This window comes from Polypterus senegalus, chromosome 16 (genome assembly GCF_016835505.1).
Source record: "Polypterus senegalus isolate Bchr_013 chromosome 16, ASM1683550v1, whole genome shotgun sequence".
In the NCBI taxonomy this organism is placed as follows: Eukaryota; Metazoa; Chordata; class Cladistia; order Polypteriformes; family Polypteridae; genus Polypterus; species Polypterus senegalus.
The window spans coordinates 77,540,559-77,566,810 of NC_053169.1; the positions used below are offsets into that span (position 1 = coordinate 77,540,559).

At 36.7% G+C, this 26,252-nt stretch overlaps 1 protein-coding gene across 2 annotated transcripts in view; it reads left to right on the forward strand.

Annotated features, from left to right (window-relative positions):
- The window catches only part of LOC120516852 (exportin-1), a 131,950-nt gene that overhangs the window by 61,742 nt on the left and 43,956 nt on the right, over positions 1 to 26,252 (forward strand). For both annotated transcript variants that reach the window (XM_039738817.1, XM_039738818.1), the window contains exons 5-11: positions 2,335 to 2,396; positions 18,104 to 18,148; positions 18,231 to 18,412; positions 23,004 to 23,052; positions 23,142 to 23,261; positions 24,926 to 25,054; positions 25,802 to 25,960. In XM_039738817.1, coding sequence (XP_039594751.1) covers positions 2,335 to 2,396; positions 18,104 to 18,148; positions 18,231 to 18,412; positions 23,004 to 23,052; positions 23,142 to 23,261; positions 24,926 to 25,054; positions 25,802 to 25,960 — 746 coding nt within the window. The remainder of the gene's footprint in view (positions 1 to 2,334; positions 2,397 to 18,103; positions 18,149 to 18,230; positions 18,413 to 23,003; positions 23,053 to 23,141; positions 23,262 to 24,925; positions 25,055 to 25,801; positions 25,961 to 26,252) is intronic.

Consider the following 26,252-nt stretch of genomic DNA (forward strand, 5'->3'; position numbering starts at 1 on the left):
CATTATTTCTGAACCCTTGTTAAACGTTTCTCGTATGTTCAGATGAAGTATAAGGGTTAAAAGATATTTTTACATATCACAAACAAATGTAAGCACTGCTGAAAGACGAGGAAGCAGCCTGCAGTGATTCATGGCATACAGTTTTATATTTTCACAGAATTTGATTCTCCAAAGGTGTCTCTTTCCATTTTGTGTTTATCTAATTCTGTTAATACACCCATTAGGGAGGGTAGTTGTCTTCAGTGACTTGGAAGTTTTTGTAATGCTTTGTAAACTAAGTTTTGATGAGAAGTCAGGGTTTTATACAGTGAGACCTCTTAGCTATGAAGAAAAAAAAATTCGAGCAGTTTATTGTTTAAAGCAGTAGCATAAAAATATCCTCAACAGTATTTCCAAACATTCCTTATGCATGCACATGAAATTATCCATTAAGATCTAAAACAATCTTTAACTTTCAGGTTAACTGGGAGGATAGCAGCACACATTTTAACAATGAATAGTTGCTGATGCTATAATTGGATGAGAATCCTTTTTTTATTGAGAAATTTATTTAAATATGTAAATAGTGTTCCCAAAAATCATGTTTGAATATGGTAAACTTGGATGATGAACAGAACTCCTGTAGTGCTGCAAAGTGTTTTCCGGGGTAATAAAGCAGAAATTTGAAAATTAAAATTCAATTGTTATCTTTCTAAACTGTTCATATGGCATTATACACTAAAATGAGTTCTTTATCGCTGTCTGATGGCTTCATTATAAGCCAGTACTTGAAAGTGTGTTTTTTTTAAATGGCTTTGTAACAAGTCAGTAAAACGTCCAGTTTGGCCTTTTTCCCCAAACTCCATGTCACCTTGGTTTGACCGATTTATCTCCTTCATGAAGTTATTGGAGGAATAAGATATCCTACTTTTACATTTTCCCCCAATTTGTCCATTATAGCTTCAATACTGAAACATGCCTAGACTTAATCATGTTCAATTGAGGAAATTGGTGCCTGTTTTGGTTCAGCTTTTTGTCCACATTATGTTCATGTTATGTTAGACCTACGAGGTGTGGCAGAAAAGTAATGAGACTGGCAACACTGCAAGCGATCTGGCAACGCTGCGCTGTTGTCCTTGATAGAGCACGTGTATCAGTACCCTCCCATAGCTCAGTGCGAGTTTCAACTCCTTCTATTAACTACATGATTTTTGTGACTGCTATTAGCGAAGTTGTGTTATTGGTTGTGTGTCACGCAAAATGGAACAGCGGAATTTGGAGCAACGTTGTGCCATTAAACGGCAAGTGTGACGTTTGAAAAGTTAAAACAGGCCTATGGGGAACATTTTTTTTTTTTTTATCCCGAGCTCAAGTTTTTCGCTGGCACAAATCATTTTTGGAAGGCAGAAAACACGTTGAAGATGAACACCGTTCAGGGAGGACTTCAACTTCAAAAACCAATGAAAACATCGAACGTGTGAACACTCTTGTGAGATCAGACCGTCGTTTAACATTAAGAATGTTGAGTGAACAATTAAATTTGAACAGATTTACCGTTCGTCAAATTTTGACTGAACATTTGCACATGCGAAAGGTCTGTGCCAAAATGGTGCCGAAAAACTGCTCATTCCATAACAGAATTTTTGACCTCAAAAGGCATTCCTGTGGTTCCCCAGCCCCCTTATTCACCTGACCTCAGTCCGTGTGACTTTTTCCTTTTTCCTAAACTGAAAAATGTCCTCAAAGGACCTCATTTCGGGACTTTAGAAAACATCCAACAGAGTGTAACGGGCATGCTGAAGACCATACCGGTTGAAGACTTCCAGCTCTGCTACCAACAGTGGGAACAACGTCTCCATCGGTGTGTAGCTGCCCAAGGGAACTACTTTGAAGGGGATAACATTGAAGTTTGAAAAAAATAAAAACTTTGGTAAATAAAAAAATCAGTCTCATTACTTTCCTGCCACACCTCACCACACGTTTTGTTTTTAGGTCTTCAGAAAGGTCTTGCGGTTTCCATTAACCACTGGTAGTTGCCTTTCAGGTTTCATGATTATATTACTGCATTTCACACTTTTGTGTTTGGATAATACTTTAAGAAATACTTGGGGGGGAAAAAAATAGATTTGTTATGAAATTAATAAAAACTTGGAAGACCTTATCAGGAGGCTGTTAAGCTAGTTACTATAGAAGTTATGACTTTCTTAATACTATCTGCTGTATACTAAATACATATTTTTAGGTGTACTGTGTCAACACCATTGAAAATGAGCCAAGAACACGTAGTCGGTGTCATTACATGTAAAGAATATAATTATATTGTTATTGTGCTTTAATTATATATTTTCTTTTTAGGAATCAAGAAGTATGTGGTTGGGCTCATTATTAAAACTTCTTCTGATGCAGCAAATGTTGAGGTAAGAAAACGTCCTTGATTTTATGCTGGTAATGAGCTAATATTTATCTTGTTATTCAGATGTTATATTTTAATATAGGAATAATTTTAGTAGCTTGTGCATGATTCATTGGTCCAATTATTATATACCAACACTAGCTTTTGAATGCAGTGTTTAGAATTAGCAGTTGTAAGTTTTGCATGACTGATTTTATAGATTTTGGTGATGTTTCTGATATGTATGCACTGCATACTTCTGAGGTTAACTTGTAAAGTGCATGTGAAAAGAACATGCATGTCTTTTACCTTGAAGACTCTCTTTAATAGTCTAATTAATCAGTCTAGAACATTAGTTCTAGGGGTGCATGTTTACCACAAAATTGATAGTGATCTCCCTGGAAACAATTACAAACCTCTTGTTCTTTCCATCCATTCTACCCACAAAAACGTGTTGCTTCTGAAAATCAGCTATGAGTAGCAAAATTCAGAAATTTTAAATCTCTGAAAATGTTAAATCGGAATGTTAAATTGGGGCTCAAAAGTTGCATATGTATGTAAAGAGGTTAATTTAAACACTCTCTGATAGTTTTGTTGTATGGTTATGCATTAAATGTAGTAATTTTTAATATTGCGAGGTCAAAAGTATTAGGATGGTAACAAATGTTGCTGCCATTGTTTCATTTATATAATGTGTTTAAATACACACAGCACTGTCAAATGACAAAGCACACACACCACTGTGTAGATGCTTTTAAGTTCATTGCATGCTTACATAGTATTGGAACTTTATCAGGCAATGAACAGTTGTAAAGTGTGGTGTGAAAAACTATTTGCCCCCTTCCTGATTTCTTATTCTTTTGCATGTTTGTCAAACAAAATGTTTCTGATCATCAAACACATTTAACCATTAGTCAAATATAACACAAGTAAACACAAAATGCAGTTTTTAAATGATGGTTTTTATTATTTAGGGAGAAAAAATCCAAACCTACATGGCCCTGTGTGACAAAGTAATTGCCCCCTTGTTAAAAAATAACCTAACTGTGGTGTATCACACCTGAGTTCAATTTCCGTAGCCACCCCCAGGCCTGATTACTGCCACACCTGTTTCAATCAAGAAATCACTTAAAAAGGAGCTGCCTGACACAGAGAAGTAGACCAAAAGCACCTCAAAAGCTAGACATCATGCCAAGATCCAAAGAAATTCAGGAACAAATGAGAACAGAAGTAATTGAGATCTATCAGTCTGGTAAAGGTTATAAAGCCATTTTTAAAGCTTTGGGACTCCAGCAAATCCACCTCTGAATGGCTGAAGAAAAACAAAATGAAGACTTTGGAGTGGCCTAGTCAAAGTCCTGACCTGAATCCAATTGAGATGCTATGGCATGACCTTAAAAAGGCGGTTCATGCTAGAAAACCCTCAAATAAAGCTGAATTACAACAATTCTGCAAAGATGAGTGGGCCAAAATTCCTCCAGAGCGCTGTAAAAGACTCCTTGCAAGTTGTCGCAAACGCTTGATTGCAGTTATTAGATAGATACTTTATTAATCCCAAGGGGAAATTCACATAATCCAGTAGCAGTATACTGATACAAAGAAACAATATTAAATTAAGTAATAATTAAAAATGAAAAAAATAAAATTAATTTTGGCATTTACTCCCCCGGGTGGAATTGAAAAGTCGCATAGTGTGGGGGAGGAACGATCTCCTCAGTCTGTCAGTGGAGCAAGACAGTGACAAAAGTCTGTCACTGAAGCTACTCCTCTGCCTGGAGAGGACACTGTTAAGTGGATGCAGTGGATTATTCATGATTGACAGGAGTTTGCTTAATGCCCGTTGCTCTGCCACAGATGTTAAACTGTCCAACTTTACTCCTACAATAGAGCCTGCCTTCTTAACAAGTTTGTCCAGGCGTGAGGCGTCTTTCATCTTTATGCTGCCACCTCCGCACACCACTGCGTAGAAAAGGGCACTCGCCACAATTGTCTGGCAGAACATCTGCAGCATCTTACTGCAGATGTTGAAGGATGCCAACCTTCTCAAACTATAGTCTGCTCTGACCTTTCTTACATAGAGCATCAGTATTGGCAGTCCAGTCCAATTTGTCAATTTGTTATTGCTGCTAAGGGTGGCCCAACCAGTTATTAGGTTCAGGGGGCAATTACTTTTTCACACAGGGCCATGTAGGTTTGTATTTTTTTTTTTCTCCCTAAATAATAAAAACCATCATTTAAAAACTACATTTTGTGTTTACTTGTGTTTATATTTGACTAATGGTTAAATGTGTTTGATGATCAGAAACATTTTGTGTGACAAACATGCAAAAGGAATAAGAAATCAGGAATGGGGCAAATTAGTTTTTCACACCACTGTATATGTAAGGTATAGAATCCTGTCTCTGCTGTAGCAATGCTGCCTTGTACAGTGTTTACGTTTTAATATAGGTAGGTTGATTTGCTTTTTGTCCCCAAAGAGAAATGAAATGTTTACAGAAGCTCAAAACTGTCATGGGATACTCAACCTTTTGCGGAGTATAAGCCTACATGACCAAAGCAATTGAGTCTGGTCCATATATTAATAGCAATGGATCAATGCTATCAGTTTTAATCAGAAACTTTGTCTTTTGATAAATAAAATGCAGTGACTTCAGCTATCTGATTTTGCTATTGATGGCCTGCTGTATAACAGATGTGTGTCAGCATAAACAAGTAATTAACAGGTTGTCTGTCAGGTCTCTGTGTTGTGTACGTGAAATAACTGGGTGCTGCTTGCTTAACTTTCATTCACTATGTGGTTGAGTTGTAGATGGTTGTATACATGTCTGAAGTGATCTAGTAGTATGCTTTTATTAATCAACATAATTATTATTGAATACAAAAATAACTCCATATTAAGCTATTATAATTTTTGTAGTAAAAAATCTAAACAGGTGTCCGGTCAGTTGGGTTCAACATTAAAATTCAATGTTTCTGTAATCTGCTGTAAGCAGAGAGGGAAATTCACACTACTTTAAAAAAAAAATATATATATATGTGTATGTATGTATGTATATATATATATGTATATGTATGTATATATATATATGTATGTATGTATATGTATGTATATATATATATGTATATGTATGTATATATATATATATATGTATATGTATGTATATATATATATATATGTATATGTATGTATATATATATATATGTATATGTATGTATATGTATGTATATATATATATGTATATGTATGTATATATATATTGTGAGCGATAGGGCCTACTCCCTTGAACCCCTGTCCACGACTCCAGACACCAGGTAAAAGTCCAAATGTTGACTTTATTTTCTTCCACAGTGCACAAAGCACACTCTCCTCCACAATACTCATAAATCTCACAATAATACAATAATAAACAAATAACCAATCCTCCAGCTCCCAGACGCGTTGCCACCCTTCCACCCAGCTCAGCTCGTTGTCTGGGAGTTCCCACAGTCCTTTTATACCTCCTGACCCGGAAGTGTTTCTGCCCAATAGTCCACAAGTCCTTTTCCCTTCCGGGTCAGGGTAAATCGTCCCTTTCTTCAACCCGAAGTCCGTCGCTCTTCCTGTGACGAACCTCCGGGTCACAGGGCACAAAAGCCCTCGGTCCTCCCTGCAGCTCCCTCCTGTGGCCCCACGGCATCCAGCAGGGCTTTGCATAAAACTCCAATGTCCATGATGCCCTGCTGGTCTTCTGGGGACCTCCTCGCTGCAAGGAGGGCTCCACCTGGCGGCTTGGGGTATTGGCGGGATAAATGGCGGCCATCCATTACAGTATTCCCCCCCCAGCGACGAATTATTATTCGGAGCGGCCTGCCCCGAGAGGGAAGTCTTCCTCCAAGAGGACGTCCTGGTTGAGCCTTGATTAAACGAACATCTTGGTCCCTGGAGAACCTAGGGGGAATATTATTCCAAATTGACCTCTTGTCCCCTCTCTCCAAGGACAGTTCCGCCAAATATGGCCCAACCTTCGGCACCCGTAACATTGCCTCTGTCCTCCTGGTATTCTTCCCCTACGGGACTGAAAACAATAAGGAACTGTTAGGTCCGCCTTTTGCTGGGAGAGAAACCCTGCCGCCTCTACTGGTGCTTTGACTTTTCTGTCTCTTTTTCTTTCTTGTCAGGAGACCCCCGTTTTATCTTAGAGCCCTCCTGTTTAATCTGGGGCTTATATACAGTCTGGGTCTCTCTATTACAAGAAGAGAGCCCCTTTACTGTCTGCGCCCCTCTTGATTTATAAATTACCGGCGGCGGCTTCAGGGCTGCCTCGCTCCGAGTCAGCACTGTCTAGCTGCCCCGGATCGATTAGCCCTTCCGCCCGACCACTCGGTTAACGTACCGACCTCTCTTGTAGGGTACGCGTGTATTGGCACCCGCTACTTATTAAGCGCGGGCCCGGATCACACCGTCCCTCTATTATATACGATACGGGTCTCGCTCACCTGTATCGCCGCATCATTCATTACGGGAGGCTCCTCACCAAATCGCCGCACGTAGGCCCTCACCTTCTCCAACGGCTCTCTGGCTGCCGCTCCCAAATCCCCACGCGATCTTTTCAATGGTCGTCAGGACCTGTAAGATACTCGCTACGGGCTCGATTAGTTTTTCGAGCTCCCGTAAGTCAATATAATTATTTATTTCGACCGGCAGAACACTCACTTCCTCGTTTGTGTTACCTGCCGACCGGAGCCAATGAGCACGCCGCTTCAGGCACGTGCTCTGGCGGATCTCTGGAGGCTTCTGGGATTTGGAGTTCTCGGAGGGTCGAGTTGCCTTCTTCGGCGAACTGCGGTCTGCCTTTAATATTTTTTCGACATCCCGATCAGCTAATTCCCGACCCTCCTTACCTTCTTGTGTGTTGAGCGATGCCTCGCTCGCCTCCCCCTTCCCCTTCGGAAAAACCAAGTCCGTTCCTTCGGGCTTGAAGGTGCAAACTGCAGGACGCGGAGCTCCTCCTTCCCAGGATGCACCGGGTTTGCTACCGTGTCCCTCGTCGGCTGCCATCATGCGGAAGTCGATTTCTAGGTGCTCTGGCTTCGACAAGAGAAGGCCGTCCTTCGGGCAGTCTCCTTTTCCCCTCGGAGCCTCCAGGTGGTCATCTCCAAGGTACATGCACGGGACAAGGTGAGAAACAATAAAAGGATTTTAAAGTCGCTCCCGCACGCATACCTTAGAGGGATCGTTGCTTCCTGGAGGTTTCTCCGGACTTGTAAGGCCTCTCCTTAACTCCTCCCGAAGGCGGCCATTGCACCTACGGCACTCCCGCTGGCGTTGTCGCTTTGCTTGCCCTTCTTCTTTCCCATTTTGGACTCGGTTTTTTCGGGTTTTGGCGATGCTGTGGTGATTCCTGATTCCGCAGTCTTCTCGGGGTTCGTTTCCCACAGAAATTTTTGATTCAGGTCCTCTGCAAACGACGCTAGAGTATCCTGCCGCTACGCCACTGTGAGCGATAGGGGCCCTCGCTCCCTTGAACCCCTGTCCACGACTCCAGACACCAGGTAAAAGTCCTCAAGTTGACTTTATTTTCTTCCACAGTGCACAAAGCACACTCTCCTCCACAATACTCATAAATCTCACAATAATACAATAATAAACAAATAACCAATCCTCCAGCTCCCAGACGCGTTGCCACCCTTCCACCCAGCTCAGCTCGTTGTCTGGGAGTTCCCACAGTCCTTTTATACCTCCTGACCCGAAGTGTTTCTGCCCAATAGTCCACAAGTCCTTTTCCTTCCGGGTCAGGGTAAATCGCCTTTCTTCAACCCGAAGTCCGTCGCTCTTCCTGTGACGAACCTCCGGGTCACAGGGCACTAAAAGCCCTCGGTCCTCCCTGCAGCTCCTCCTGTGGCCCCACGGCATCCAGCAGGGCTTTGCATAAAAACTCCAATGTCCATGATGCCCTGCTGGTCTTCTGGGGACCTCCACGCTGCAAGGAGGGCTCCACCTGGCGGCTTGGGGGTATTGGCCGGGATAAATGGCCGGCCATCCATTACAATATATTATATATGTATGTATATATATATATGTATATGTATGTATATATATATATGTATATGTATGTGTATATATATATATATGTGTATGTATATATGTGTATGTATGTATGTATGTGTATATATATATATTTTGGGTCCAGTATATGACGTGTCCCTTGGACTCGCCAATGTCCTTGTGTGGTGAATGTATCTGTTATGGGTTATAACACTCATTTGTAGTTTAGAGATGACTAACTGGGAATGCATGGTCTTGGAGTGGGTGTACTAATTGAAAAATCTTAATCTTCATTAGTGTGCGATCTATTGTACATCCCTAATTGGTTCTCAAACTCAGTTCTAGAAACCCCCAGGTGGCTTTAGGTTTTGTTTCAAATAGTATCAAAATTGGCGAGTTGTTACTGTTAACCAATCACATTTAATTAGCTCCCAACACACACACTTGTTCTGCATTAGGAAAAGAACAGTAGAAGTTTTAAACACTGTATGATCTTCTGTTTTTTCCTATTTTCCTTTTTCTTTCATACTACGTGCTCATTTCTTTTACTGCGACCCGACCTCGGATAAGCGGTGGATGATGGATGGATGCTTGCTCCACTAATTTTATCCTAATAACCATTAACAACAAGCAGAGGAGACACCTGAGAAAAAAAACAAAGAATGCTGAAAGGCTACAACTTTTTCGGCACCAGATTCGTTAATATTAACATTCATAAATAGTGGTTTGAATAACCTGAACACCTGGAAAAGCAGAATGAAAAATCACGATGGTGCTTAAGTTTTTAAAAAAAAAATTAATATGAAAAAAGTTCAAAATCACGATTTGTAATTTCAATGTATTCACCAAAGCACAGAAACTGGAAAATGATAACTTGCACCTTTTTGTCTACTTTTCTTGTGTTTAGCAAAAGCTTCAAAGTCCTATAAAACTGGTTTTGGGGCTTATTAAAAATACATGCTTGAAAGTCTGCATAAATGGCACAGCTCTGCACAAATTATTTTTAAAACAAACATATGTTTGCAAAAATAGCTTGTACACTTGTACAAGGGCGTTTCCTGTCTTAACACTAGAATTACCAAAGCCTACGAAAAAACTCGTAAACCTGGACTACCTGAAATCCCTTCGCACCTCTCCATCAGTGTCTTTTTGTCTTGTAAATGTGTGGATAAGCACAAACAGCAAGCAGCCTGCTATACCATTCCTCATCCCACCACAGCAGAAAGAGCAAGAAGTTATCCCAGTTCAAGCCTTGAATATCTGGGAGTGAGCTACCTAGAGTTGTATAGGGGAAATAATTAATGTGTGTTCAGTGTCTACAACAATCTATGTAAACACATTGTTAAAACAAACATTTTTCATGTTTTAGTAATAAATGACAAAATGTAGACATGAACTGTATAATGTGTGAAGGCTGAAGTCCAAATATCAAATAAGCACTTTTACACAGTTTCTTTTTCCCTCAGTTTTTCTCATAGACTTTGGTAATTCTACTGTTAAATTGCATTTATTTAATAGTAAAGGGGCATACCAACCCTACTCCCTTTTTACAGTTAGATATAGACTATACTGGTGCAGATTAATTTGAAAGTGCACCTTTTTGTGTTAGTTTTTATCCATAATGGAACAGTGAATGAGTCTCTTTTAAAATGATCTCCAAAGTCTACAATTTTGCAAATGGCAGGTCTTGAGTGGCAGTATGGTCCAGGAAATCAAACCTTTTTAGAAGAACTGTTTCTTAAGTGATCGGGCAGTAACTTCATTTTTATCCTTTGTAATCTCATCTTTACTGTGGGAAAAGTCCTAATGTTTCTGTACCAGCTGATGGGTTTTGCTCCTTCAAACCACTGGAAATGTTATATTCATTTTAGCAGGACTGCCAGGCTATATTTTTCAAATCGTTGACACAAATACAAGTGCTTATAACCTTTTAAAAGTAGCTGAACTTTGTCTGTCCACACACACAAGTCTGTTTTTGTTTTTTCCTTGCTCTTTCGACATTATGATTAACTTTAGGTTTGGTCTACAGTGATCCCTTGCTATATCGCGCTTCGACTTTCGTGGCTTCACTCCATTGCGGATTTTAAATGTAAGCATATCTAAATATATATCGCAGATTTTTCGCTGGTTCATGGATTTCTGTGGACAATGGGTCTTTTTAATTTATGGTACATGCTTCCTTAGTTTGTTTGCCTAGTTGATTTCATACAAGGGACGCTATTGGCGGATGGCTTAGAAGCTACCCAATCAGAGCATGTATTACATATTAAATAAAACTCCTCAATGATGTACGATATGTTTCCCGCGCGGTGCTTGTTTGCTTTTCTCTGTCTCTGTTACTCTCTCTGCCTGATGGAGGGTGTGTGAGCAGAAGGGCTGTTTGCACAGAGGCTGTTTGCCTAGAAGATACGGACGCTCCTCTAAAAAATGCCGCTTTATCATGGTGCTTCGGCATACTTAAAAGCCCAAAAAAACGTATTGATTTTTTGATTGTTTGCTTTTCTATCACGCGCTCTCTCGCTCTCATTCTCTGCTCCTGACAGCGGTCCTTTGAAGAGAAGATATGTTTGCATTCTTTTAATTGTGAGAAAGAACTGTCATCTCTGTCTTGTCATGGAGCACAGTTTAAACGTTTGACTAAAAGGTGTTATTTCATGTCTAGAGGGCTCTAATAATGTTAACAGTGTGGGAGAGTTTATAAGGGCTTAAGATATATAAAAATAACCATACAAACATATGGTTTCTACTTCATGGATTTTCATCTATCACGGGGGGTTCTGGAACGCAACCCCAGCAATCGAGGAGGGATTACTGTATAAACAAACAGCTCCCTTGGCTGATAAACTGTGTGTGCCCAGAAAGATTCAAGCGTTTTTGGTATTTCAGACTTCATGATAAACATTAAGAAAATAATCTGAATACAATGTGGATGAAAATCTTCCAAAATGGAAAAACAGCTTTTTAAACTTTCCCTGTAGTTATGGATAAAATATCAAATTTCATTATTGTGACCCATTATTATCTAGCAAGTTTCTCCAGGGTTTGTGTAATTGAAAATATAACCCATCATATCCTTCAAAAGACAGCTCCGTTAAAAATAGCTGAAATTAGGGTTGCTCAGTTACCATTAATTGACCATTTTGCTTATGTAAATGATAGTTATTTCTGTTAATAGCACTGCAGTGAGATGCATATATTTTGTGTTGACGTTTACTTATATAGTACTGTGTTATGTGGACAAACAATACAGTACAACCTATAAGTAGTTTTTTGCTCACCAACCCCCCTGCCTGTGCCACATGCATATGTGGGTCTCACTTTCAGCAAACAACCAAATCTTTTAATTCTCGTGGATAGCCCTCTTCATTGGGAAGAAACACTACTTTTCCCTGATGGCAACATGAATTAGACGATTTACGAGTCTCTTCGACTTGCAGTTTCAAGCCAAACAATATTTATATACTTATGTCATATCACCTATATCCATATATTCAATCTCATTTTGCTTTTACCTTTTTGTCAATATCGCATTGAATTTTGAATCTGTGTTACATTGTGACAACGCAATGTATAACTGCCTGTGAGTGAATATAGTTTTTTTTTCTCTCTAAACGAACTGTGTCTGACAATAACATTTACACAAATGAGAAATGATTGAACCGTGTGAGTGGTTGTAAATGCTTTAAATTTGGGCAAGACTTTTCCAAATCTCTTTGCATAAAGTCTCGTCTTTTGGGGCTTGAAATTTACTCTTGCGGCATTTCACTTTTACCAAACAACAAATCTTTTCATTCTCGTGGATGCACTGCTTCATTGGGAAGAAATACTACTTTTGCCTGATGGCAACACGAATTAGACAATCTACAAGTCTCCGACTTAAAGTTTAAACTCTCTTTTCGCTGTTCCATTATTTCACTGAGTAATTTCCGTTGGTTTGCGCTAATGCAATCTTAACAATTTTTGAGACTTTTGAATTTTCATACTTCCATTATCTCTAAACTGCTCTGCATGTTTATCGCGCCAACGTTTTTGAATTCTTTATGGTGTTCTACTTTGTCATCTGCTCTTTATTTTTTATTTCTGGCCCCAGGCGTGGGTAAATCTCTTGGCACAAAGATTCGTCTTGCGGGCCTATTTATTTATTTATTTATGTATTTATGTAGTAAAACAAGTATTGCATGTTTTTCTTCAAAACGAGTTGTACTTCTGCAAAATATAAAATGTGGGAAAATGCTATTGTTAACAAATTGTTGTTCTATTGTACAAGGATGTAAAATCATTACATGTAATATGTAATTCTCAAGATGTATCTAGATTATACATTGATACATACATACTGCTGCTCTAGCATCATTTATATAATGTTTAAGAATAAATCATGCAGCACAATCAATCAAATCCTAAAAACATCACTGTCTAAATACTTCAGTGCATGCTTACACAATATTTGCTCATTATTAGGCATTAAACTGTTAACATAATGTACATTAGGCAATAATTCAACAGAACCACGGTATGCCTTGTGTTTAGATTTGTCATTAGATACTCGGCCAATCATTTAGCGCAGCCTATGACCATTGCAGTGTAGTATGGTCTAGTTTATTAGTAACAACAGTGTTCCTATGTTTGCCCTGTTATCTGTAATTATGTATCATGTAAACTTGGTTCTTCTCCTTCAAGCTCCAAGCAGCCTGTGTGGAAATCGGCTCTTGAGCAGTTGAATCTTAGTTTCTGTGGAAAGTATGCTACTTGCAAGCAGTAATGCGTATAGAAAGTTTATTTTGTGATTGGTATCACCTCAGAATTGTTAACAGTTTGTAACTAGGAAAACTCAATCATTGACAGAGTAGGAGTACTAAATACTGTAGAATGCAGTAATTGGCACTTTTCGCAATTAGTGTATTTCTGCAGCTGTTATCATAATATGAGATTGTGTAGTCCTAGCTGAAATTAGAGGTCAAACCTCCAGCAGAGGTATAAATAAATATAAAATCAGCTGATGCATACAGGTTGTCATTTGCCATCATCCATCTCAAGGTTCATATATCTACAGTTTCATTCATAACTGGCGCCAGCTTGGAGTAATCTGTTAATGTAAGCTACACGTCTTTGAGGAAGTGGGAAGAGGCCCAGTACAGATAGGGGGCGCATGCAGACTCCCCAAGGACAACAACCAGGCACAGGAATTAAATCCAGAATGGCTGATCGTTGAAGCAGCAGTGCTAACCACTATTATCAACTGTGCAGAGAGGAATTTCCTCTTTGGTGGTGATAATGAATTTTTGCATTGCTGTTTTCTGTTGAAAACACTTTGCAAGCATACAGCATTACTTTATATACATTTGGTATTAGTTTAATTTGGTTGCTTAGGTTTATAAACATTCAACTTTGTGTTAATGTCCAAAGCCCTTGTCTAGGGGTTCTTAAACTTGAATTTGAGAATCCAAGTAAGTAAATCAAGACCATGCTGGGGCCAAAGAAGTAAGAGTATTACTATGACAGCAGAGGCCTATAGAACAGCCATATAACAATGAATGAAAGCAAAAGCATTTACTATTTTCTTTAAGTATATTTCTCACATAAATACTACATTGGATTTTCACTTTTTGTATTGTTTAAAATATTGCAATTCAAAATCAGGATTAGCATTTCCACAGACAGTAAAATAATGTTAGTGTAAGACTGAGATAAAAACATTCTTCTATGTAACCAGTACGGCACAAGGAGATAGTGGTGTGTTTTTTTTTTTTTTTTTTTTGGGGAAGGACAGTCACTTGACTCATTGCTCCAGAGAGTGATAATGTGTTGTGTGTCTCTCCTCAGAGTAATCTGGGCAGTATTGAGTTAGATAGTAAAGTAGTAAACATTAAATAATCAATGTAGTTTAAACTATGACTGCCAAGATGCTATCTTCAGCTATTTGGGAACCATTAATTTGTCTGTCTGACAAAATGAAATCCTCGTCCGTCTTGCACATTTCTGTGGAAGTTGCTTCCATAGGCTGTCCAGTGTGAGGGTCATCTTCAATAGACTGTCTTTACCACACTTAAACTGCTTACTCCAAAGTTTTACTTTGTAGGAAGATGGGGCAGACTCCCCATAAACTCCAGTCATGCATTCATGGATCTCCTTTAACTTTTTCCCTTTTGTGAGAAATTTTATCACTGAATGTAGCTCCAAATCTACCATTTTCTTACTTGATTCACACAAGAACTCTCCTGACATCCTGTCTCTTGGAATGCGAGACTCGCACTGAGCCACAACTGTGTATGAGTAACCTTGAGATATGTCACAACAGGCCCAAATTTGTTTCAACATGCTTCTTGTTGGTAGTTTTACTTCATAGTCATATGGTGACCCATCATAAACATATCTGTGACCAAGTTTGATTTATGACTAATTAAATTAAAGAATTGGATTAAAAGTTTGTATCATACACACAAAGGATAGGCATCGGAGTGCTGATTAAAGCCACTGAATACACTGCTGCTTCTTTTGATTACTAGAGTGTTGAATCCGTTTAACAAAACTGGTCTGATCAGCCTTCTATATTTCCTTACATGAAGCCAAAACTGCTTTTGTTCTCCCAATACTTATTGAAACCGCCTTTTGTATTAATTCCAAAAATGCTGAACATAATGTGAGTGATTGTTCATATGTTCTAAAAATATGCTTAATTTTCTACTGATGATATGCAAGATAGTAATACCTTAGTTAAAATGCAGATGCATTCCAGGCTCTTGGTTCATCATGAGAAACTTCATCTGCAGTAGATGTAAGGTAGGAATGATGTGGGGACTATATAGTAGAACTAATTTGTCTAAGATTTCATTTCCTTCCTTTACTGCCATCATAATCTTCCACGGCTCCTTCCATTTAGCTGTGCACTCTCCCATATAAAGTTCCTCAAGTACTTGGTGTTTTTGAGGATGTTGCTTAAGATGTCTCGCCTTCTCACTTTTTTGTATTTATGTGATTTTCCAGTTGAGTTTTTGAAGGAAATTTTGGGGAAAACATGATACTTGGTCTGCATAAGGATCATTTAAAGGTTAGGTTGATTTTAATATAAATGTAAAAAGCAAAAGTGTATTTATGTATATTGTTGTTCCAGATATATAGGTGCATATCAATAAATTAGAATCTATCATCAAAAGTTAATTTCAGTAATGCAATTCAAAAAGTGAAACTTAATATATAGATTCATTACACACAGAGTGATATATTTCAAGTGTTTATTTCTCCATTTTGCTGATTATGGCAGAAAATTACAATATTACATAAAGCCAATTAAAAAAAATATTTTTAATGCAGAAATGTTGGCCTACTGAAATGTACGTCCTTGAGCGCACTCGATAGGGGCTCCTTTTGCATGTATTACTGCATCAATGTGGCATGGCATGGAGGCGATCAGCCTGTGGCTCTGCTGAGATGTTATAGAAGCCCAGAATACTTGAATAGCGGCCTTCAGCTAACCTGCATTGTTGGGTCTGGTGTCCCATCTTCCTCTTGACAATACCCCATAGATTCTCTGTGGGGTTTAGGTCAGGTGAGTTTGCTGAGCAGTCAAGCACAGTGATACCATGGTCATTAAACCAGGTATTGGTACTTTTGACAGTATGGGCAGGTGCCAAGTCCTGCTGGAAAATGAAATCCTCATTTCCATAAAGCTTGTCAGCAAAGGGAAGCATGGAGTGCTCAAAAATTTCCTGATAGATGGCTGTGCTGACTTTGGATCAACACCAGCAGATGACATGGCTCCTCAAAACATCACTGACTGTGTAAACTTCACACTGGACCTTAGGCAGGTTGGATTCTGTGCCTCTTCACTCTTCTTCCAGGCTCTGGGACCTTGATCTCCGAATGAAATACAAAATTTAACTTAATCTGGAAAGAGGAGTTTGGGCCACTGAGCAGCAGTCCAGTCCGTTTTCTCCTTAGCCCAGGTAAGATGCTTCTGACGTGTGTCTCTGGTTCAGGAGTGGTTTGACACAAGGAATGCGACAGTTGTAGCTCATGTCCTGGTATTTTTGCATCACAATCCTCTCAAGGCTGCGGTTATCCCTGTTGCTTGTGTTATCTTTTTTTCTGCCACGTTTTTTCCTTCCACTCAAGTTTCCATTAATACGATTGGATACAGCACTCTGTGAACAGCCAGCTTCGTTAGCAGTAACCTTTTGTGGCTTGCTCTCCTTGTGGATGGTGTCGGTGACTGTCTTCTGGACAACTGTCAAGTTAGCAGTCTTCCCCATGATTGTGTTTCCTACAGAACCAGACTGAGAGACCGTTTAAAGGCCCAGGACACATTTGCTGGTGTTTGGGTTAATTAGCTGAGTGGAGTGTGACACCATGAGTCTAGAATATTGAACATTTTCCTAATTTTCTTAGATACTGAATTTTGGGCTTTCATTAACTAAAAGCCATAATCTGAAAGATGAAAACAAACGCTTGATATATATCACTCTGTGTGTAATGAATCTATATGAGCTTAACTTTTTGAATTACTGAAATAAATTAACTTTTTGATGATATTCTAATTTGAGATGCATCTGTCGTTCCACCACAAAAATGCAGTTTTCCAGCTGATCAGTGTTTTTGACCAAGATGAAAGTTCAGCATTGCTTCAAGATAGATATATATAGATATAGATATATATATAGATATAGATATAGATAGAGATATATAGAGATAGATATATATATATATATATATATAGATAGAGATATAGATATAGAGATAGAGATAGAGATAGAGATAGAGATAGAGATATATAGAGATAGAGATAGAGATATAGAGATAGAGATATAGAGATAGAGATATAGAGATAGAGATATAGAGATAGAGATAGAGATATAGATAGATATGATAGATAATAGAGAGAGATATAGAGAATTTTTTTTTGTTTTTTTAAATGCCCTTCACAAATTGTCCTTAATGAAGCTCTTAGGCTATTCCTTTAGCATTGATAGCCTTTGAGGAGGCAGTGCAACAGCAGGAGCATTGGCAACTGCCGTTGTTGACAGATGTAAATTTTGATTTCTTTTTATTAACTTGACCCACTTTCACTAATAATAAACATTAATAGTGAAAAAGAAACCCCTACACAAGTAACACAGAAAATGTTGTAAAGCCTTATTTCTCAGAAACTTTTCTGTGTGTGAGGATTTTTGAAAATGTATCAGACTGTCTCTTTACGTTACTGAAAAGCATTTTATCCATGTTTGTTTATTAGCATGTGCATGCTGAAGTGAATCTTGTACAAGCTCATAGTGAGCACAAAAGTGTAGTAGTATGTAGCAGGCAGTGCAGTCAGTTGAAATTCTTTTGGCAAAAACGAAACTATAAAAAGTTTTCTCTTCAAATTTTGCTCCTCAAGTTTCATTGTGCGTAGTGTGCAGCATATGCACAAATTACACAAATGTAAAATGGAAATAGGCAGACAGTATTCCAGCGGAGTGCTTTCAGACAGTATGCGATGTTCTTTTCCTTCATGTCAGCAACTTAGAAAGCAGCTGCTCCAATATTGCAATTTGCAGACAGTGTTTTATGTTACATTAAACATATACAAACCACTTTTGTTTTCCCAGCAAGACACTTTTTATCTGTGTCTAGTAATCATGTACACAAATTGGTTGTGAAAACCTTTTTATTTACCTTTGGACTTTAATTTGCATGCATTAGTGATTTGTTTCTCTTTCTCTTTTTTATAGAAAGAAAAAGTATATATTGGAAAACTGAACATGATTCTTGTGCAGGTATTGTGTCTATATATTTCATCTTGTAGCCTGTTACTCAATGTCTTTAACACAATGATTGATTGATTGGCTTTATTTTCAGATTCTTAAACAAGAATGGCCTAAACATTGGCCAACCTTTATAAGTGACATCGTTGGAGCAAGTAGGACCAGTGAAAGTCTCTGTCAGAACAACATGATCATTCTGAAGTTGTTAAGTGAAGAAGTTTTTGATTTCTCTAGTGGTCAGATGACTCAAGTGAAAGCAAAGCATTTAAAAGACAGGTATGATGTGGTGTTATTAGTTAAAGTGAAATCTATTAAAACCATTTTATTGCAAAATATAAAGGTTATCCTAAAATTTAATTAAGATCCCATTTTAATCTTGTCAGTGGTTTTTATTATGCAAATCATCTTTGACTGTTTACTTTCACTTTTAAAAAAAAAAAAGTCAATTGCTATTAAGTTTAAAAAAAAAAAAAGTTGGTGTGTTTTTAATATCTTCTAGGAGCACATGAAAACATACTAATTTTTAATGGTTTTTATACACATTCCCCATATACAAATATTTGATATCTAAATAATAGGTCAACTTCTATTGGTGCATATAGACAGCTGTGCTCCACTGCTGCTGTTAGTGTGGAACGTTCCCAACTTCTCTAAAGAATTGGTGGATATTAATATATCTGTTTTTTACTGTCCTTTGACCTTGCTTTTGAACATCATCTTTAGATTTTTTTTTCCCCATCTTGGGCTATACTGGGCTCTGAATTCAATTTATACTGTGCATACTTTTCCTAATATATTAAAGATAAATTTGGCAGATTTTTGATTACCTTCATATGTATAGTTATATATACTGGTAGTAATTTAATTAAGCTACCGTGTATATGACAAGTGACTTGTGCATTTTTGACTTTGTACCAAATATTCTTTATTGAAGTTTCAAGTTTTTAAATCAAGTGCCAAGGATCTGTCCCGTATTAATGTCCAAAACATTTCCAAATTTTTCAGGGGATTATTTCAGTGGTATTGTGTGAAACTACTTTAAACTAGGTAATATCTTTTAAACTTGCAAAAGAAATGTGTGTACACATTTTGTCAAAAGTTAAAAAATGAATATTTTTATACATTAGGTATATTTGTAAATATTCTACCATGGTAGCATACAATTCCTAATTTAAAATTGCTTATGTATAAGTGACTTTGCTTGACTGTCCCTAGTTTTTTCAAATAAAATATTTGATTAAAACTCTGAGTTTAGGTAGATGTGAAACAATAGTAGCACTGCATAAAAACACACCTAGTGTTCAGACACCTGCTTTTAAAAGTTGTTTTGGGTGCATTTTGTCTTCCTACTTTTATTTCAAAACTTTCATCTCTTTTTTTCAGTGCAGGAAATAAACTCATTTCATTACATCGGATTAATTGATATTGACAATTAAACACTGCTTAATTGCAAATATGAGCTGTGAATTGAGAGTAGCTGGTCAATTTAATTCTTGATTTGTACCTGATTTGAGATTAGATTCAATTCAGAGTAATAACACCTGTGCTTTTTTCATAAAATACAATTTCCGAATTAGGCAACAAATTTTCCTTATAAACTTATTATATGTAGACTGCAATAAACCAGGGATTTTCAAATGGAGGATGGTGGAGTTTTGCGGGGGGTGGTTGGAGCAGTTGCCCTGCCTCAGATCTTAAATTAGGCCAGACTGTAAAGATTGTATTTAAATTATCTCCTTAAATAAGAGGGGTAAAAAATTTATATTTCAAACCGGAGACTAAGAAAACCGAGCAGGCTCTGGTTACTTTGTTCTAAATGTTTTCTTGGTTTACAGTGCGACTTTTTGATAAGAGTGTTGGACTAAATTTAAATAGTTTGTTGCTGGCGTTTCCATTTTTTTACTTAAGATGAAGTTACTCAAAACATTAAACTGTCTGGTCAGGGCTCCTCGCTAATATAAACCCAGTACCGCAAAGTAGAACCTTACTGTTAAAAATAGTAACTCTTTGTGATTTGGGATACAAGTTGGCATGTTAAAATTAAAGTACCACTAATTGCTGCAATAGACTACTGACACATATCTGATATAATGTTAATCTCTAGACAAGAGATTCTCAGATTTTTTTTTTTTTCTTGGCATTCTTCCTTCAGACATTGAATCTTCTCAAATACCATGAATAGTTTGGTCTTAAACTAAGTACTTAACCCTGATTAGGCACTAACAACTAAAGGTGACGTTTCTTAAATCCCCCATTTCTAATATTGAATTTTGGGGATTTTATTTGTTTTGTGTAGGTGTGGGGATTTTTTTTTTTTTTGTTTTAAGTTTTCTTATGCAAGACGCATGCTTTTATTTTTTTATACAAGAACAGGTATGAAATTAAAAATTGAAAGCCTAAAATATCCATAATACTTACTTTACTTTTACATAATACCAAAAACCATATGGTGAACAGTATACGTTGAACACAAATAATAAAAAAAAGTAGAAACAATTTACATACTTAAGGTAAAAAAAACAGCAAAATAACTGCATTATTGTGCAGGTTAAGTATACCCTTTAAGTTTTCCTTGTTCCTGTAATTATTTTTGAAGGATGAAGGGTCCTGAAGGTTTACAGTTCTGTGCAAAACAAAAACTTTCTGATAATGTTAATATTAGTAAACTCTAAAATGTGATGTTAGGTACATTTATTATTAAATTTATTAATTTCTCTCTGTTCCATGTTGTATATTCTTCTGTATTGGTCTGAAAAGTTATTCAAATATTACAAAAATAATGGTACATCAAAAAACATTTACCAAAACTAAAAATATTGTAATGTTGGCGGGTATGATCAGAGATGGACACACTTTGCAGACTTCTCGTTGGGGAGTTGAATGGTTGAGAGAGACTGCACTCTCCTAATAGGATCTTTTTTGCAAAAATCCAAAGGTTTTGATATGTGCTTTTTGGGCAGTATTGAATCTGGTGTACATGCAAAGAGCTGGAGAGCAAGAGGGTGGGGTTACTTCAGTTACAAAGTAGGTAGAGGGAAACTTTATTCCCATCTCACCAACCCAACTGTGTTCTCCTTGAAGTCTCACAGAATGTAGCAGTGTGGTTTAGCTGAAGCAAAGCCAAACACTGCAAAATGTGATCAGCAGTTGTGGTTTTTTAGTGGAACCTTTTTTGTGTGTGTTTTCCTCATCTGAGAGCTGCTCACCTATTGCACAGCTTGAAACTGCAGGTCTAGTCAATAACTACATTGATATTAAGACCTGTTTAAAGCAACAAATGTGGAACATTGAGTTATACTTATTTAAAATATAACTAGAATTAGTACAGGCGCTTATCAGTAGATTTCCAATTGTGAAGTATCACTAAAATTATCAATGGAATATTCCACCTAATAGAAGTGCTTTTCACAGTTCGGTTAATTTTGCTCACCGCAAGATGGTAGCCTGTGCTATTTAGGATTTTTATTTTCTGGCAAGAACTGCACATCTTCTCCATCTCATTTTAATGTAGATTAAAAATGATCATGAATTAAACTGCATTTTGCTTTCATGCTGCTTGTTGAGAGGATGTCTAAGCAAACTATTATTAAAATATTGCTTTTCTTTAGATGGGAAAGTCATTTTAACATACTTAATGAACTAGATTTGTCTTAAATTATTGTGGAAGATTATTTCTGTGTATATGTGTTTTATTGGTTAAAGCCATATTTTCTTTAAGGGGTTTTATTATAGTAAAATGTTTTTGATTGTCACTGGTCAGGCAGTTTACAATATTTTGTAATTAATAATTAGCAAATACCAGTTTAGTAAAACTATAAAAATAAGGATAGCTGAAAGGTGCCAAGGCAAAAAGCTTATTACATGCATAGTTATGCAGTAACTTGGGCTTTAGGATCAGCCCCAATGAACTCAATTGTGGCATTCCATATTTTCCTTAGCTCCCTCTCCTTAGGTAACCTATTCTGTGTATCCTCAAAGTGAATAAATTGTATCCTTTTAATTGACATGTGTCCCTGGTGTGTGGGGTGTTTTTTTTTTTTGTTTTGTTTTTTTTTAAGTAGCAATTTTACCATATGAACTCCTGTTTTTCGTGTAAATAGGTCAATCTTCATAGCTCATACCACACAGTCAGAGAGTAAGAGTCTCTGTCATTTCAGGTTAAGTTTCCTGTGCTATTACCCACATTATCCATACCTGTATGTTTGCTTATTTAAGGACAAATTCATTTAGGCATTCATGTCTGTCTTACAAGATTTCCATTCAAATTTTAGCCATTATTGTATTATATTTGTGTAAAGTCTGTCACATTCTTGTGGTTCATCAGTAGTGATCATTCAGACCCTATGTAATCCATTTAGTTGGGCGAAACTAAATTTGCTTGTTTTTATTACATTTTTGCTATGATTATATCAAAATAAACAGCAGTGGTTCCAAAATTGACTCTTGGGGAACCCCAGTTTTAACATCATTTAACTCGGAGAAAGTTCCTCAAGCAGTGAGTTATTGCTTTCTATGTTGGATAATTTTTCATGTGGTATTTAGATTTCTTTGTTTGGTTGTATACAAAAAGATTGATATTAACACCATATTCCAAGACTATGCAAAACTGAAAATGACAAACAGAAGAAAAATATGCAGAATATTTCTTATGTCTGCAGGTTATATATTGAAATACAGAAAACATTTTTTCAATGTTAAAAATGGCCTGACATTTTGTTTTATAATTAAATATGATAAAGTGTCGTAACCATGACTGCCCTTTGCTGTGATTGATTGAAAGATTAAATGTTTATTTGTTTTTCTGTCTTCAATGTCTGTCTTGGCACATTACTAATTAGTTTTTTGGTTTGTATTTTGTTTTTTTTAGCATGTGTAATGAATTTTCACAAATATTCCAGTTATGCCAGTTTGTAATGGTAAGTTTGAGTAACCTTTTGAAGATCTTTCAATTTCTGTTAAAGTTGTAAACATTTGTAAACATTTGAACTATTTTATTACTTTGCAGGAGAACTCTCAGAATGCCCCTCTTGTTCATGCAACTCTAGAAACATTACTAAGATTCCTAAATTGGATTCCGCTTGGCTATATATTTGAAACAAAACTGATCAGTACACTTGTATATAAGGTAGGAGCTGTGTTTTAGAATGGTTAATATAGTTACCAGAATTTTAAAATCTGTCTTTCATAATATGGATGATGGTCTTGTTGAGCATATTTTCATATTGATGGATATTTTAATTTATGGACTTTTTTTGTGTGTTTTTATTTTATTTTTGTTTATGATGCTTAATTTACTTGTTAACTCTTTTAAGGCAGATTATTTTTTCCTTTATGTCCCAGAGCTGAACGTTTTTTCCCAAAAATTGTTTTCTAAAAATCACACAAAGCAATGGTTTCACACATAAAATGAGTGACATTTTAAATATTTTGTTTTTGATTTGTTACATGGGCCCCTACGGTATGTAAATTCACATACTTATTACATACCTATTTGTCATCACTCATAAGCTGAAAGGCACTTTCTGGGGGCATAGCTGAGTGGCTGGTAATCCATAATGTCCACTACTACGATGTGTCATTTGAAGTCCATTTGCCAGCTTGCCTCCCTCTGATCTGTGTCTATGTAGTCCTATCAGGGCAAACTTTGACATAGGTGCGTCAACTACACTAGCGTGTTCAGCACTACGGTCAGCTGGGGACCGATCAGTTGATGCAGATACCTATCTTTTGTTTTCGATTTCCAGATCGTTTGCATCAAAATCAGAGTTCGACAAGGGTCTGTGTAGTCCTACCAGGTGAACATTGCCATAGGCACATCAGCTGCACGATGAACTGGGGACCACTCAGCTGATGCAGGTGCCTGCCTTTTCGTTTTCAATCTCCAGATCACTTGCATCAAAATTGAAGTTCAAGAAGTCAAGTGTCCGATTCAGTAATAATATGCAAAAAATAAATTACACATGGAGTTTTTTGCTTTGCACATTCGTTTCGCTCTCTCGCTTGATGTCGATGTCATTCTAGACTGTTCATGTAGGAATTCAACGTCAATTCAATGAGTCTGACAGTCCTCCTAGGAAATAGGGTCTACCTATAACGTAATGGTGAATTTTATTGACCTTTACAGCTTTTATTTGCCTTCTGCCCTGAATGTCTATTTTAGTTGATATCTGTCCTCATTCCTTTGTGTAAACATCTGCCCTAAAAGAATTAAGTAGAATAGTAAAATGCTTATGTACTTTTTATAGCTTGTTTAACATCTAAGCCTTTTGAGCCTCGTTTTTCAGATTCACTAGTTTATGCCATTTGAGATTAGCTGGATTGTGAAAATAAATGTCACAGAATTCACTTAACACAAGTAACTTTTTGCAGAGTGAACTACTGTGTCTTTCATTGTAATTACTGTTATTTCCTAGTGTGAAATCTTCTGATCTCTGCATCACATTTATCTTTATTATTATTATTATTATTATTATTGTTTGTGTTTATACATATGTTTCATGGGATCACAACTGAATGATTATTCATTATATATAATATGCGTGTTCTAAGCAGTTTTCTCATTTAACCTATACAATATTGTAAGTCAATAAATAAACATTAAACATTAGGAATACATTTTTCATGTTATTTTGAGCTGTGCCCTGTCTGAGGGGGGAAAAAATTGTTAGGATCATTTTACCACTATTGAAATATTTAGAGCAAAAATCAGCAAATTAATATTACTTGAGGCTACTTTTAAAATTATCATGGTTTAAAATATCGAATTTTTTTCCCCTTTCTCTTTTTTAGTTCTTAAATGTACCTATGTTCAGAAATGTCACTTTGAAGTGTCTGACTGAGATTGCTGGTGTGAGTGTCAGTCAGTATGAAGAACAGTTTGTTACTCTCTTCACCTTGACAATGATGCAGCTAAAACAGGTAAAAGTTGTAGTTTTGCTAATTCCTAGTAATATATTTTGGCACTTCGTGCAGTCTGGATTCTGCTAGAGATGACTTTCAGAATTGTATAACTAGAAGAGAGAAATAATTAATAAAGCTTGAAAAGCATTTCATCTGCTATAAATAGCACTTCTTACAACATAATGCAGTCTAATTTTTAAAAAGGCAATATATAATGTAAAATACCACCCGCCCTCCTAATTTGTGTGTCCTTAGTACTATATTTCAGAATTGTTTTACTCAGACATAGGGTACTAATGCCTAATTTTAACTAATCTGGCTAAAGTGTTCTTTCTCCTCTTCAAAATGTCCTTCTTAAAAACCCCACACTTTGTATGAAAGGGCACAATCTTTGAATGTCGTTAGTGACCAATACCCCCTCCCAATAATGCACATTTCTGTTCGATTCTTGTTGTTTTGCATGTGGTATACTCATTTTATATTGTTTGGGCAAGACAAATCTTTTCCAAGGTGCAGTACAAAGCTTTAATATAAGTGTAATCATATGATTACTTTTGGGGCACTGTTCTAAAATGACTTAAGAGTTGCCCAGTGAGTTCTGTCTGAGCTTGTTCCATTTTTGTTCACCAATTTTCAAAAAGTAGTTTATATAAAAATATTTTAATAAATGTATTATGTTTTAGAATGGTGTGAGCATACAGTATATGACTAGGTGACCTGACATGGATTATGTGACACTTTTTTTCCCCCCCCCTCCTTCAACAGATGCTTCCCCTTAATACTAATATCCGACTTGCTTACTCAAATGGAAAGGATGATGAGCAAAATTTTATTCAAAACCTCAGTTTATTTCTATGTACATTTTTAAAAGAACATGGTCAACTCATAGAAAAAAGATTAAGTCTTCGAGAGACACTGATGGAAGTAAGTTTTTAATTTTTTCCCAGTTTCACATTGTTGCTAATATGCTTATCAGAATTACCAAAATATTTTTAATTAATAGATATCACTTTCATAACTTTTAATTAGACGTCTTGTGCCTAGTGCCATATTTTCTTTCAGTATAGTGCCAATGCATTCTATTAATATAGTCTGGCAAAAATACCTGCATCTTAGTTTTTTGCACCTTTTCTGAAGTACATCATTTTAATTACTGTTAACTTTTTGCAGTTGACTTTTGAGTACGGTTAATATTTGTCACAACAACACTACACAC